Source organism: Phyllobates terribilis, unplaced genomic scaffold (assembly GCF_046119375.1).
Source record: "Phyllobates terribilis strain yellow unplaced genomic scaffold, ASM4611937v1 Scaffold_11__3_contigs__length_659146591, whole genome shotgun sequence".
Lineage (NCBI taxonomy): Eukaryota > Metazoa > Chordata > Amphibia > Anura > Dendrobatidae > Phyllobates > Phyllobates terribilis.
This window is the reverse complement of record NW_027362771.1, coordinates 587,027,210-587,043,571: the sequence shown is the minus strand read 5'-3', so window position 1 is coordinate 587,043,571 and position 16,362 is coordinate 587,027,210. Positions and strand designations below refer to the sequence as shown.

The window sequence follows — 16,362 nt, the reverse complement described above, 5'->3', positions numbered from 1 at the left end:
GTTCACACGTTGCATTTTTGCTGCAGTATTTTAAAGCACCAGCAAAGGGAATGAGATTTCTGAATATTCTTTCCTTGCTGATTTGATCCCTCATAAGCCATGTTCACATGCGGCGTTTTGTTCTCCAGCCAATATCTGCTCTCTTGGCTGTACGGCTGTGTTCACACATGGTTTGTTTCTTTCCTGCAGAAAAGAAGCTGCGTTTCACATTACCAGAAGAAGCTGTGAGATCTCCGGCGTCTCCTGCACTCCTAGCTTTTTTCCTGATTGAATTTCTGCACTGAACTCTTTAAATCTGCAGTTTTTTTCACCTATAGAAAGTGCAAAAAAGCTTTCAAAAATGCTTAAAAAAACACAATTTTTTCCAGCACATTTTTCGGTAATAAAACTTCCTGTGTGATCATGCCTGAACAGCGCAGCAAAAAACGCAGTGAATTTCTGGGTTTTAGACGCAGACTTTTTGCTACCAAGTGTGACAGTTTTGATTGCAGAAAAAAACGCTGTGTGTGAACATAGCCATTTTTCAATCTCTGCATTTTTTATTAAGAAAAAAATTCCAGCAATTTATTTATTAATGGATGTAAAAAAAAGTTGCAAAAATGCTAAAAATGGGGAAAAAAACGAAACACTAAAAAACTGACGTCCTCATCACTTAGAAACCCCCCACGTGTACTTACTAACCTATTTTAACCTGAATTATTTATCACTGTGGTTCTTCTGTGGAGAGAAAAAAGGAAGCAACAATGCCGCATGTGAACGCAGCCAATCTGCACTGACATCACCAGCCTGGCTGCGGGACACAGCAGCGGTCACCTCACAGCTGTGCCGGGACCTGCTGCTGTAATCGCCAAGGACTACAAGTCCCAGCAGGCAGCGGGGAGCGGAGCCAGTGATCGGTGCGGCTGCTCCCAGAAAGAAGAGGACGCGGGAGGGCGCGGAACACACACTATTCACACACACAGGCTGCACAGCTGAGCGTGCCGCAGCCGGGACAGGCCCCCCGGGGCCACGGGCTCCCGCCGCCGCCGCCGACATGGAGGACCCGGAGGGTGACAGGGAGCAGCGGTACGCGGCGCTGTTCCGCCAGCTGGACGCCAACAAGGACGGACATGTGGATATCAACGAGCTGCGGGAGGGACTGGAGGCGCTGGGCATGAGGGGCTGCGGCAACGCGGAGCAGGTGAGGATGTGTGTGCACTGGGTGTATACATTGCGTATATACTGATATACTCTGTATATGTGTGTGTATATATATCTCTCTATATACTGTACTCACTGATATACTGTGTGTATATACACACACACACACTGTATGCACTGATGTATGTGCATTATATATATGTACACACCCACAGTGGATATAAAAGTCCACACACCCCTGTTATAATTCGCTTTCTTTCACTATGTAATAATCCTACAAGAAGAATGATTTCAGCACTTTTCCCACCTTTAATGTCGCCCATAATCTGTACAAATCCATAGAGAAACAGACTGAAATCTTTTCAGGTGGTGAAATAATGTGGTTGCATAAGTCTGCACACCCCTATATTAATACTTAGTTGCAGTCCCCTGTGAATCTCTGGCAGCGTTCAGTGTTTTGGGGTCGGGGTCTCTCAGCGTGGCACATCTAGAACTGGCGATCTTTGCCCGCTCCTCCTTGCAGCAGCTCCTTATCAGACTGCGGGGCGTCTCCTGTGTGCAGCGCCCTCGTCAGGTCATCCACAGATTGTCTCTGGGCTCTGGCTGGATCAGTCCAAAACTCTGACCTTCAGGTGAAGCCATTCTTTTGGTCATCTGGAGGTCGCTTAGGGTTGATGTTGTGAAAGGTGAAATTCGTCTTCATCTTCAGGAGGTTTTGCTGCAGAATTGACTGATATTTGGAACTGCTCATAATTCCCTCCACCTTGATTAAAGCCTCCGTTTCAGCTACCGAAAAACGTCCCCAAAGCGCACGCTGCCTCCACCATGCCTCACTGTGGGGATGGTGATCTTCTGCTGATGCGCAGTGTTTTCTCTGCACCTTTCGAAGTTGTGGCCAAAAAGTTCCCCCTCTGTCTCATCAGACATAACAGGTTTCTTGCTTTTGACCGACTTGCTGTAGGTTTTCTCAAACATAGCCAGCTGGGATGTTTTTCTGTGTAAACAGAGGTTTCCACCTTGCCGCCCTCCCCTAGAGGCTGAACATATGAAGAATACAGGAGATTGTTGTCACATGCAGTATACCACCATTACTGCAGCTATCCGCCTCTTGGCAGCCTCCCGGGCCAATTTTCTTCTTGTCTTTTCATCAATTTTTGGAGGGACGTCCAGTTCTAGCTAATATCACTGTTGTGTCACATTTAAGTCCCTGATGACGTCTTCACAGTGATCCATGGTATATCTAATGTCTTGGACATTTTTTTTCTACCCTTCTGACTGATAACTTTCACCTATGAGATCCCTTTGCTGTGTTGTCAGCTGTTTTATGTGTTTTGCTGTAAAATGCAGCTAAGAAAATTTCAGGAAAATCCTCCTAGAACAAAAAACTTTCTATAGAGTTAATCAGAATCGCTGTAAATGATGGCGGCCGAGCACTGACTACTATATAACATGAGAGTAACATGTGATCTGCTATTTATGAACACCACAACATCCACAATTATAAGAGGGTGTTCACACTTATGCAGCTATATTATTTTAGTTTTATTTTCCCCCTCAAAAATGATTTCAGTTTGTTTCTCAGTGGATTTGTACAATAGTTATGGGGATAGTCCTCCCACAATATGTGGACAGGGATAGTCCTCCTGCACAATAGGTATGGGGATAGCCCTCCTGCGCAATAGGTATGGGAATAGTTATCCTGCAGTATGTCTACAGGGATTGCCCTCCTGCACAATAGGTATGGGGATATTCCTCCCTCAAGATGTATATGGTGATAGCCCTCCTGCACAATAGGTACAGGGATACTTCAGAGTAGATGCAGACATTCATACTTCTGTATACTGCAGTAAGACCCGGTGGCCATACTGTGGCGTGTTGTGCAGCGGAGCCCTGTGACGTGGATATGTATATATATATATAACGGGTCATCCATGTCTCTTCCTCCTCTTCTCGGCAGGAGATCCTCCGGGTCGGGGACATTGATCAGGACGGGCAGCTGGATTTTGATGAGTTCACCCGATACCTGGTGGACAGAGAGAAGAGGCTCCTGATCATGTTCAACAGTCTGGACCGCAACAGCGATGGTGTGTACACGTCTATATGACACATCCGTAATTCTAGCCGGCCGGGGCTAGGCGCGTACTGACAGTGACAGGCCGGGCCGTGACGTCCGACCTCCAGTAATAGTGCAGACCCCACACAGTAACTGATAGCAAGAGATGTATCCCCCTCCCCCGCAGATGGTCGGCCACATCCTGCGCCTCTCGCTTTACCGCTTGTAGTAAATATTTCTGTACAGTCACAGGCCGGAGCCAGAGGCCGCACCACTGACGTCAGCCGTACTCAAGACCGGGAATTCATTATTTTCTAAGGTGGTAAGAGGACGGAGTGCGGGCCGGTGCCGGCCTCTGGTGTCAGAGCAGCGTGCCGGCAGATGTCTGCATATACTGTGTGCACAACCAGCCTCTATGTATCCTGCTCCATCCTTATCTGCTCCCGGGAAAGCTGGGTGCAGCTCATCACTGTTCTCTCTCCCAGGTCGCATTGATGCATCTGAGATCCAGGAATGTTTCCATGGTCTCGGGGTTCACATCTCGCTGACCCAGGCCCACAAGATCCTGCAAAGGTGAGCGAGAAAATGACCTCGCCATGCTGACAGTTTCCACCTGTTCTGTACTTGCATACTTGTCACTTTGCTTCCCCCGTTGTTGCCTCAGAGGGGGGTGGAGGATCAATTTATGATTCAGATCATTAACTCTTTAAGGATAAGGCCAATTTTGGGCCTGAAGGACCTGGCGGACCCCATGAGTTTATAATACTGTCCGTCATCTTGATGAGAAGGATAGAGCTGAATTCTGTGTTGATCTGTCAATAGAATATGACAGAAACTGTCATGGGGGCTCCTGTCAAAAGTGTGAACAGAGCCCAACGGCGCTGCTGTAATGCTGCCACCTAGTGGAGCTCGCAGTCATTGCTCAGTCCTGCACACTATACTCCTGTAATGCTGCCACCTAGTGTAGCTCGCAGTCATTGCTCAGTCCTGCACACTAAACTCCTGTAATGCTGCCACCTAGTGGAGCTCGCAGTCATTGCTCAGTCCTGCACACTATACTCCTGTACTGCGCTGCTGTAATGCTGCCACCTAGTGGAGCTCGCAGTCATTGCTCAGTCCTGCACACTATACTCCTGTACTGCGCTGCTGTAATGCTGCCATCTAGTGGAGCTTGCAGTCATTGCTCAGCCTGCACACTATACTCCTGTACTGCACTGCTGTAATGCTGCCATCTAGTGGAGCTCGCAGTCATTGCTCAGCCTGCACACTATACTCCTGTACTGCGCTGCTGTAATGCTGCCACCTAGTGGAGCTCGCAGTCATTGCTCAGTCCTGCACACTATACTCCTGTACTGCGCTGCTGTAATGCTGCCACCTAGTGGAGCTCTGTCATTGCTCAGTCCTGCACACTATGCTCCTGTACTGCGCTGCTGTAATGCTGCCACCTAGTGGAGCTCGCAGTCATTGCTCAGTCCTGCACACTATGCTCCTGTACTGTGCTGCTGTAATGCTGCCATCTAGTGGAGCTTGCAGTCATTGCTCAGCCTGCACACTATACTCCTGTACTGCGCTGCTGTAATGCTGCCACCTAGTGGAGCTCGCAGTCATTGCTCAGTCCTGCACACTATACTCCTGTACTGCGCTGCTGTAATGCTGCCACCTAGTGGAGCTCTGTCATTGCTCAGTCCTGCACACTATGCTCCTGTACTGCGCTGCTGTAATGCTGCCACCTAGTGGAGCTCGCAGTCATTGCTCAGTCCTGCACACTATGCTCCTGTACTGCGCTGCTGTAATGCTGCCATCTAGTGGAGCTCGCAGTCATTGCTCAGTCCTGCACACTATACTCCTGTACTGCGCTGCTGTAATGCTGCCACCTAGTGGAGCTCTCAGTCATTGCTCAGTCCTGCACACTATACTCCTGTACTGCGCTGCTGTAATGCTGCCACCTAGTGGAGCTCTCAGTCATTGCTCAGCCTGCACACTAAACTCCTGTAATGCTGCCACCTAGTGGAGCTCTCATTCATTGCTCAGTCCTGCACACTATACTCCTGTACTGCGCTGCTGTAATGCTGCCACCTAGTGGAGCTCTCAGTCATTGCTCAGTCCTGCACACTATACTCCTGTACTGCGCTGCTGTAATGCTGCCACCTAGTGGAGCTCTCAGTCATTGCTCAGTCCTGCACACTATACTCCTGTACTGCGCTGCTGTAATGCTGCCACCTAGTGGAGCTCGCAGTCATTGCTCAGTCCTGCACACTATACTCCTGTACTGCTCTGCTGTAATGCTGCCATCTAGTGGAGCTCGCAGTCATTGCTCAGCCTGCACACTAAACTCCTGTAATGCTGCCACCTAGTGGAGCTCTGTCATTGCTCAGTCCTGCACACTATACTCCTGTACTGCATTGCTGTAATGCTGCCACCCAGTGGAGCTCTCAGTCATTGCTCAGTCCTGCACACTATACTCCTGTACTGCGCTGCTGTAATGCTGCCACCTAGTGGAGCTCGCTGTCATTGCTCAGTCCTGCACACTATGCTCCTGTACAGCGCTGCTGTAATGCTGCCACCTAGTGGAGCTCGCAGTCATTGCTCAGTCCTGCACACTATACTCCTGTACTGCGCTGCTGTAATGCTGCCACCTAGTGGAGCTCGCAGTCATTGCTCAGTCCTGCACACTATACTCCTGTACTGCGCTGCTGTAATGCTGCCACCTAGTGGAGCTCGCAGTCATTGCTCAGTCCTGCACACTATACTCCTGTACTGCATTGCTTTAATGCTGCCACCTAGTGTAGCTCGCAGTCATTGCTCAGCCTGCACACTAAACTCTTGTAATGCTGCCACCTAGTGGAGCTCGCAGTCATTGCTCAGTCCTGCACACTATACTCCTGTACTGCGCTGCTGTAATGCTGCCACCTAGTGGAGCTCGCAGTCATTGCTCAGTCCTGCACACTATACTTCTGTAATGCTGCCACCTAGTGGAGCTTGCAGTCATTGCTCAGTCCTGCACACTATACTCCTGTACTGCGCTGCTGTAATGCTGCCACCTAGTGGAGCTCGCAGTCATTGCTCAGTCCTGCACACTAAACTCCTGTAATGCTGCCACCTAGTGGAGCTCGCAGTCATTGCTCAGTCCTGCACACTATACTCCTGTACTGCGCTGCTGTAATGCTGCCACCTAGTGGAGCTCTCAGTCATTGCTCAGTCCTGCACACTATACTCCTGTACTGCGCTGCTGTAATGCTGCCACCTAGTGGAGCTCTCAGTCATTGCTCAGTCCTGCACACTATACTCCTGTACTGCGCTGCTGTAATGCTGCCACCTAGTGGAGCTCGCAGTCATTGCTCAGTCCTGCACACTATACTCCTGTAATGCTGCCACCTAGTGTAGCTCGCAGTCATTGCTCAGTCCTGCACACTAAACTCCTGTAATTCTGCCACCTAGTGGAGCTCGCAGTCATTGCTCAGTCCTGCACACTATACTCCTGTACTGCGCTGCTGTAATGCTGCCATCTAGTGGAGCTTGCAGTCATTGCTCAGTCCTGCACACTATACTCCTGTACTGCGCTGCTGTAATGCTGCCACCTAGTGGAGCTCTGTCATTGCTCAGTCCTGCACACTATACTCCTGTACTGCGCTGCTGTAATGCTGCCATCTAGTGGAGCTTGCAGTCATTGCTCAGTCCTGCACACTATACTCCTGTACTGCGCTGCTGTAATGCTGCCATCTAGTGGAGCTCGCAGTCATTGCTCAGCCTGCACACTAAACTCCTGTAATGCTGCCACCTAGTGGAGCTCTCAGTCATTGCTCAGTCCTGCACACTATACTCCTGTACTGCGCTGCTGTAATGCTGCCACCTAGTGGAGCTCTGTCATTGCTCAGTCCTGCACACTATACTCCTGTACTGCGCTGCTGTAATGCTGCCATCTAGTGGAGCTTGCAGTCATTGCTCAGCCTGCACACTATACTCCTGTACTGCGCTGCTGTAATGCTGCCATCTAGTGGAGCTCGCAGTCATTGCTCAGCCTGCACACTATACTCCTGTACTGCGCTGCTGTAATGCTGCCACCTAGTGGAGCTCGCAGTCATTGCTCAGTCCTGCACACTATACTCCTGTACTGCGCTGCTGTAATGCTGCCACCTGGTGGAGCTCTGTCATTGCTCAGTCCTGCACACTATGCTCCTGTACTGCGCTGCTGTAATGCTGCCACCTAGTGGAGCTCGCAGTCATTGCTCAGTCCTGCACACTATGCTCCTGTACTGCGCTGCTGTAATGCTGCCATCTAGTGGAGCTCGCAGTCATTGCTCAGCCTGCACACTAAACTCCTGTAATGCTGCCACCTAGTGGAGCTCTGTCATTGCTCAGTCCTGCACACTATACTCCTGTACTGCGCTGCTGTAATGCTGCCACCTAGTGGAGCTCTCAGTCATTGCTCAGTCCTGCACACTATACTCCTGTACTGTGCTGCTGTAATGCTGCCACCTAGTGGAGCTCGCACTCATTGCTCAGTCCTGCACACTATACTCCTGTACTGCGCTGCTGTAATGCTGCCACCTAGTGGAGCTCGCAGTCATTGCTCAGTCCTGCACACTATACTCCTGTACTGCATTGCTTTAATGCTGCCACCTAGTGTAGCTCGCAGTCATTGCTCAGCCTGCACACTAAAGTCTTGTAATGCTGCCACCTAGTGGAGCTCGCAGTCATTGCTCAGTCCTGCACACTATACTCCTGTACTGCGCTGCTGTAATGCTGCCACCTAGTGGAGCTCGCAGTCATTGCTCAGTCCTGCACACTATACTCCTGTACTGCGCTGCTGTAATGCTGCCACCTAGTGGAGCTCGCAGTCATTGCTCAGTCCTGCACACTAAACTCCTGTAATGCTGCCACCTAGTGGAGCTCGCAGTCATTGCTCAGTCCTGCACACTATACTCCTGTACTGCGCTGCTGTAATGCTGCCATCTAGTGGAGCTTGCAGTCATTGCTCAGTCCTGCACACTATACTCCTGTACTGCGCTGCTGTAATGCTGCCATCTAGTGGAGCTCGCAGTCATTGCTCAGTCCTGCACACTATACTCCTGTACTGCGCTGCTGTAATGCTGCCACCTAGTGGAGCTCGCAGTCATTGCTCAGTCCTGCACACTATACTCCTGTACTGCGCTGCTGTAATGCTGCCACCTAGTGGAGCTCGCAGTCATTGCTCAGTCCTGCACACTAAACTCCTGTAATGCTGCCACCTAGTGGAGCTCGCAGTCATTGCTCAGTCCTGCACACTATACTCCTGTACTGCGCTGCTGTAATGCTGCCATCTAGTGGAGCTTGCAGTCATTGCTCAGTCCTGCACACTATACTCCTGTACTGCGCTGCTGTAATGCTGCCATCTAGTGGAGCTTGCAGTCATTGCTCAGCCTGCACACTATACTCCTGTACTGCGCTGCTGTAATGCTGCCACCTAGTGGAGCTCTCAGTCATTGCTCAGTCCTGCACACTATACTCCTGTACTGCGCTGCTGTAATGCTGCCACCTAGTGGAGCTCGCAGTCATTTCTCAGTCCTGCACACTATACTCCTGTACTGAGCTGCTATAATGCTGCCACCTAGTGGAGCTCGCAGTCATTGCTCAGTCCTGCACACTATACTCCTGTACTGTGCTGCTGTAATGCTGCCATCTAGTGGAGCTCGCAGTCATTGCTCAGTCCTGCACACTATACTCCTGTACTGAGCTGCTGTAATGCTGCCACCTAGTGGAGCTCGCAGTCATTGCTCAGTCCTGCACACTATACTCCTGTACTGCGCTGCTGTAATGCTGCCATCTAGTGGAGCTCGCAGTCATTGCTCAGTCCTGCACACTATACTCCTGTACTGAGCTGCTGTAATGCTGCCACCTAGTGGAGCTCACAGTCATTGCTCAGTCCTGCACACTATACTCCTGTACTGCGCTGCTGTAATGCTGCCATCTAGTGGAGCTCGCAGTCATTGCTCAGTCCTGCACACTATACTCCTGTACTGCTCTGCTGTAATGCTGCCATCTAGTGGAGCTCGCAGTCATTGCTCAGTCCTGCACACTAAACTCCTGTACTCCACAGCATGGATCGCGATGGCACGTTAACAATCGACTGGTTGGAATGGAGGGATCATTTCCTGCTGAATCCCCTGCACAACATGGAGGACGTGGTCACTTATTGGAAGCATTCGTCTGTGAGTACAGTCATTAGAAGATACAGTTTTTCAGGAGGTCCCAAAATGTGAGCTGATATCGCCCCGCTGTCAGGTGTAAAGCGAATCCTGACCAGCCCGAAGTGTGCATGGTATATTTTCATTATAGTTTTTAGTCTGTGCAGTATAGAAATAACTGGAAACCATCAGCAAGCAGTCCAGCTTCTATTGTTGGAGCTTCCTCCGGCTTTTATATTCTTGTAGGAGGAACCATGGATCCAAGTGGGAGGTCCAAGATAGTAAGTGTATGTACCTGCAGCAGCACAGAGTGTTACAGGATATTGCCGTGATGATCTTGTGGGGAGGCCGTAACCCCAATATGGCGGCATAGTACATAATGCCGTATGACTGTGATTCCAGGTGCTTGACATTGGGGAGTCGCTCGCCGTCCCCGATGAGTTTTCTCAGAAGGAGATTCGCTCAGGTACGTGGTGGAAGCAGCTTCTGGCCGGAGGAGTGGCGGGGGCCGTGTCCAGGACCGGGACGGCCCCTCTGGACAGACTGAAAGTGCTAATGCAGGTAACAAAGAGGAGGATATACCGGTGCATCTCACTAAATTAGAATATCACCAAAAAGTTAATTTATTTCAGTTCTTCAATACAAAAAGTGAAAATCATATATTATATAGAGTCATTACAGAGTGATCTATTTCAAGTGTTTATTTCTGTTAATGTTGATGATTATGGCTTACAGCCAATGAAAACACACAAGTCATTATCTCAGTAAATTAGAATAATTAACAAAAAACACATGCAAAGGATTCCTAAGCATTTAAAAAGGTCCCTTAGTCTGTTTCAGTAGGCTCCACAATCATGGGGAAGACTGCTGATTTGACAGATGTCCAGAAGGCAGTCACTGACACACTCCACAAGGTCCCAGAGTCTGGAGGAAGAGTGGAGAGGCCACAATCCAAGCTGCTGGAGGTCTAGTGTGAAGTCTCCACCATCAGTGATGGTTTGGGGGAGCCATGTCATCTGCTGGTGGAGGTCCACTGTGTTTTATCAAGACCAAAGTCAGTGCAGCCGTCTACCAGGACATTAGAGCATTTCATGCTTCCCTCTGCCCACAAGCTTTTTGGAGATGGAAATGTCATTCTCCAGCAGGACTTGGCCCCTGTCCACATGGCCAAAAGTACCAATACCTGGTTTACACACAACAGTATCACTGTGCTTGATTGGCAGCAAACTCGCCTGACCTTAACCCCATAGAGAATCTATTATAGAGAATCTATGGAGTATTGTCAAGAGGAAGATGAGACCCCAGACCCAACAATGCAGATGAGCTGAAGGCTGCTATCAAAGCCACCTGGGCTTCCATAACACCTCAGCAGAGTCACAGGCTGATCGCCTCCATGCCACATTGCCGCATTGATGCAGTAATTGATGCAAAAGGAGCCCGACCAAGTATTGAGGGCATTTACTGACCATACATTTCAGAAGGACATTTCAGATTTTAAAATCATTTTTCAAGCTGTTGTTATAAAGTATTCTAATTTACTGAGATAATGACTTGTGTTTTCATTGGCTGTAAGCCATAATCATCAACATTAACAGAAATAAACACTTGAAATAGATCACTCTGTGTGTAATGACGCTATATAATAGATCCCTCTGTATGTAATGACTCTATATAATATAGGAGTTTCACTTTTTGGCTTGAAGAACTGAATTAACTTTTTGATGATATTCTAATGTTGTGAGAAGCACTTGTACATACAGTACAGACCAAAAGTTTGGACACACCTTCTCATTCAAAGATTTTTCTGTATTTTCATGACTATAAAAATTGTACATTCACACTGAAGGCATCAAAACTATGAATTAACACATGTGGAATTATATACTTAACAAAAAAGTGTGAAACAACTGAAAATATGTCTTATATTCTAGGTTCTTCAAAGTAGCCACCTTTTGCTTTGATGACTGCTTTGCACACTCTTGGCATTCTCTTGATGAGCTTCAAGAGGTAGTCACCGGGAATGGTCTTCCAACAATCTTGAAGGAGTTCCCAGAGATGCTTAGCACTTGTTGGCCCTTTTGCCTTCACTCTGCGGTCCAGCTCTCCCCAAACCATCTCGATTGGGTTCAGGTCTGGTGACTGTGGAGGCCAGGTCATCTGGCGTAGCACCCCATCACTCTCCTTCTTGGTCAGATAGCCCTTACACAGCCTGGAGGTGTGTTTGGGGTCATTGTCCTGTTGAAAAATAAATGATGGTCCAACTAAACGCAAACCGGATGGAATAGCATGCCCCTGCAAGATGCTGTGGTAGCCATGCTGGTTCAGTATGCCTTACATTTTGAATAAATCCCCAACAGTGTCACCAGCAAAGCACCCCCCACACCATCACACCTCCTCCTCCATGCTTCACGGTGGGAACCAGGCATGTAGAGTCCATCCGTTCACCTTTTCTGCGTCGCACAAAGACACGGTGGTTGGAACCAGAGATCTCAAATTTGGACTCATCAGACCAAAGCACAGATTTCCACTGGTCTAATGTCCATTCCTTGTGTTCTTTAGCCCAAACAAGTCTCTTCTGCTTGTTGCCTGTCCTTAGCAGTGGTTTCCTAGCAGCTATTTTACCATGAAGGCCTGCTGCACAAAGTCTCCTCTTAACAGTTGTTGTAGAGATGTGTCTGTTGCTAGAACTCTGTGTGGCATTGACCTGGTCTCTAATCTGAGCTGCTGTTAACCTGTGATTTCTGAGGCTGGTGACTCGGATAAACTTATCCTCAGAAGCAGAGGTGACTCTTGGTCTTCCTTTCCTGGGGCGGTCCTCATGTGAGCCAGTTTCTTTGTAGTGCTTGATGGTTTTTGCAACTGCACTTGGGGACACTTTCAAAGTTTGCCCAATTTTTCGCACTGACTGACCTTCATTTCTTAAAGTAATGATGGCCACTCGTTTTTCTTTACTTAGCTGCTTTTTTCTTGCCATAATACAAATTCTAACAGTCTATTCAGTAGGACTATCAGCTGTGTATCCACCAGACTTCTGCACAACACAACTGATGGTCCCAACCCCATTTATAAGGCAAGAAATCCAACTTATTAAACCTGACAGGGCACACCTGTGAAGTGAAAACCATTTCCGGTGACTACCTCTTGAAGCTCATCAAGAGAATGCCAAGAGTGTGCAAAGCAGTCATCAAAGCAAAAGGTGGCTACTTTGAAGAACCTAGAATATAAGACATATTTTCAGTTGTTTCACACTTTTTTGTTAAGTATATAATTCCACATGTGTTAATTCATAGTTTTGATGCCTTCAGTGTAAATGTACAATTTTCAGTCATGAAAATACAGAAAAATCTTTAAATGAGAAGGTGTGTCCAAACTTTTGGTCTGTACTGTATATATACCATGACTGAGTGATGCCGCCATGCTCTTGCGTCCTCCATGTCCCCAGGTCCATGGAACCAAGGCTGATGGTCTCTCGATGTTGAGAGGTTTGAAGGGAATGATTGAGGAGGGGGGGATCCGGTCACTCTGGCGTGGGAACGGGATCAACGTCTTGAAGATCGCACCAGAATCTGCTATCAAGTTCATGGCATACGAGCAGGTGAGCCGCCCGACCCAAGGTGCTGTGTATGGGAGACTGAGGTATTGGGAAATCCACCTCCTGTCCAGAGGTGTGTGCAGCTCTTTTATTCTTCCTCCTCCATGCTTTGCACTGCAGCTTTGCTTGTTAAGCTTGGCTGGTGTGTATGCTTACATGAATGCAGTTATCAGACACTGAGGAAACAGGAAAATCCAGGTCCATATGGGTTATACTTGGCTGTTTCCATTGCCCATATACGATGCTGAGAAATCCAGGGGGGCTCTGTGTGAGGCTGCCGGACCCCCTAGTGGGGATCTATAGGAGGTTTATGGGCCAGTCACTCCATAGCACAGCAGCTCGCTTTACTGCAGTACCTGACACTACATCTCAGCCCCGGTCACCTGGGTATTATCAATGCCAATCACGGGGGGCAGCTGACAAGTCTGGTTTCATCTCACAGATCAAGAAGCTCATCCGTGGCCAGGATGAGACCCTGAGGGTCAGAGAGAGATTCGTAGCCGGGTCGTTGGCCGGCGCCATAGCACAGACTGTGATCTATCCTATGGAGGTGAGATGACATTTTTTTTTGGGTGGGTGGTATAATGGGGTATCTTTCCTGTAATCCAGAAATTCTGATATTCCAGCACTTGATGTCTCACTAGGTCCTGAAGACCAGGCTGGCTCTCCGGCGGACCGGTCAGTACTCAGGAATGGCGGACTGCGCTCGACAGATCCTACGCACTGAAGGGGTCAGAGCGTACTTCAAGGGCTACCTCCCCAACCTGCTGGGCATTGTGCCGTACGCAGGAATTGACTTGGCAGTATATGAGGTGAGCTCCGGGGGACGGGTAGGCAGGTGGTCCCTACGTGGTGTCTGCTCTGGATAAGCTTCTCTTATTGTGCCCCTGATCTAGACCTTGAAGAACACGTGGCTGCAGAGGTACCAGACGGGCTCCAGCCCGGACCCGGGGGTGCTGGTGTTACTGGCGTGTGGCACGATCTCTAGCACATGTGGGCAGATCGCCAGCTATCCACTGGCTTTGGTTAGGACACGTATGCAAGCGCAAGGTGAGACCTTGTCACTCAGACTCCCATGTGTGAGCCGTAATGGATGCACCAGCTTAGCTGACAGCAGAATTATGAATGCAGCTCTGGGCGCAAGGATATGTGATGTCTTCTGGGATCATGTGGTTTCGGCACATGACAATCTCTCTCTTTTCCAGCGTCCATCCAGGGGTCTCCGCAACTCTCTATGGTGGCTCTGTTTCGTTACATCGTGGCTCGAGAAGGGGTCCTCGGCCTGTACCGCGGGATCGCCCCCAACTTCATGAAAGTGATTCCTGCCGTGAGCATCAGCTACGTGGTCTACGAGAACATGAAGCGCGTGCTGGGGGTGACCAGCCGGTGAAGCTGCAGAGACTCGGACCCCAGAGGATCAAACACTTTTTTTTTTCTAGGTAAAGGACGCCCCATTTATTTTTTAGAGCATTTTTGTAATCCTGCTTCACTGCTAAGAAAAGTGAGGGGGGTTTGGATTCTGCTGCATTTCATGAGAGACTTCTGGGGTGCCACACGGACGGTGACCCTGGGGCAAGTATCGCGGTCTCGCCTGAATATGAGCTCATTTTATACTGAATGTATATTTTGCATGTGATTTAGACTTTTATTTTGAGGTCACTGGAGGGGGATGGGCTCCTCACCTGAATGTACCGCGCTCCGCACCCTGAATGTCAGTGATCGCTGCACGGTCATCGGGCTGTCTGGCCACGCTGGGAGTTGTAGTGTAGAGGCCAGCACTCCTGGGGATGACTGATACCCGCCCATGTTTTAGCTGCGCCTCTTTTCGTGAATGTTTTTTGGGATGTACGTCTGAGACAGAACGTTTCGTCAGGACGCGGAGCAAGGTGTTTATTTCTAGCCGGGTCTTAGAACAAATATCGTCCACATGGGTACAACCAATGCGTCTAAGGAGACCACGTTCTGCCCGGCTCACGCTGAGATCGCTGGACTGATGTTACATATCTGCAGAGCATTGCACTATATAGATGTGTATGTGCAGAGCATTACACCCCCGGCGGTGTATTCTCTACACATTCAGACTGTATCCATGCAGAGCATTGCACTATTGTGTGGACATCTGCAGAACATATCCGTCTCATTCAGTTAGATGACACCTGACTACTGAATACTTGCAGAGCATTGCACTTCAGCCTGTGTATATGACTGAAAACTGCACTGATTTTTTTTTTTTAAATCTGCAGAACATTTCATAGTAATCTGTGCCGTATCTGAGCTGCTGTTGTGTATCGGCAGACCATTGCGTCTCTTGTATATATCGAATAAAAATATACAGAGATGTTAAAGATTTGCAGAATATTACTCTACCGGCCATCTACACTGATCACACAGAGCAATACAACGTGACCTGTCTGCTGCTGCGCCTGGGTTTTTATCGGACACCAGACATGGCTAATATCTGCAGAACATTTCATATAATCTGGGGGCATTTGTGCTGCGGCTGTATGTCTGCATAGCATGCGGACATAATGTTGGTAAGGATAGAGAGCGATGCTGTGCTTCTGCAGAGCATTGCATCACAGCTCTATGATTTCCCTGCAGAGAAATGCTCTGCGGCTTGTATATTTTGGTAACTTTTTAAACATGTACTGTATATCTGCAGAGCATTTCATTACGTACCTTTATATATTTTTTTTGTAGGTTATTTAAATGAAAGCGTCCAGAGAATAATCTATGTACGGCACATGGAGATTTGTAGTGACGCTGCAGAGCATTCTGCCACTACTGGCGGAGCTGTGCACTAACAGTGGGTGCCTGCAGAACATTGCACTGCCGCCTGTGTGTTTTCTGTTTGTGTGTATGTACAGAGTATTACTCTGCAGCATTAGAGGGCTCGGCATGTATTGCCTCCACTGTTCCGGAGATTACCCACTATGTATACCACCGCACTACTGACAAGTCAATTTCTACACTGAATAAAAAAACATTTCTGATTCTTCACCGTGTGTTCTGTCCGTGACTTCTAGCTAATATGTGCCATCTCCTGCCTCCACTGAAATCATAGTACATGTACAGGTGCACTCACGCAGTACCTACATGTGGCCACTGGGTGGAGCAGTAGACTCCTAGATTCCACCCCATGGAATGCAGTATGGTTATTGGCCTTATGTATACTATCACGCAGTACCTACATGTGGCCACTGGGTGGACCACAGACTCATTCTAAATTCCACCCCATGGAATGCAGTGTGATCATTGACCCTTATGTATACTATCACGCAGTACCTACATGTGGCCACTGGGTGGACCACAGACTCATTCTAAATTCCACCCCATGGAATGCAGTGTGATCATTGACCCTTATGTGTACTATCACGCAGTACCTACCGGTGGCCACTGGGTGGAGCAGTAGA

The 16,362-nt window shown here is 48.7% G+C and overlaps 1 protein-coding gene across 1 annotated transcript; it reads left to right on the top strand.

Annotated features, from left to right (window-relative positions):
* The first annotated feature begins 1,017 nt into the window (after window positions 1-1,017).
* Window positions 1,018-15,949, top strand: LOC141167045 (mitochondrial adenyl nucleotide antiporter SLC25A23-like). Its single transcript, XM_073654366.1, has 10 exons — window positions 1,018-1,180; window positions 3,098-3,224; window positions 3,679-3,766; window positions 9,270-9,381; window positions 9,760-9,918; window positions 12,800-12,952; window positions 13,392-13,499; window positions 13,594-13,761; window positions 13,846-13,999; window positions 14,155-15,949. Exons 1-10 carry the CDS (start codon window positions 1,034-1,036, stop codon window positions 14,337-14,339), a joined length of 1,401 nt encoding a protein of 466 aa, XP_073510467.1. The 5' UTR covers window positions 1,018-1,033; the 3' UTR covers window positions 14,340-15,949.
* The last annotated feature ends 413 nt before the right edge of the window (window positions 15,950-16,362 follow it).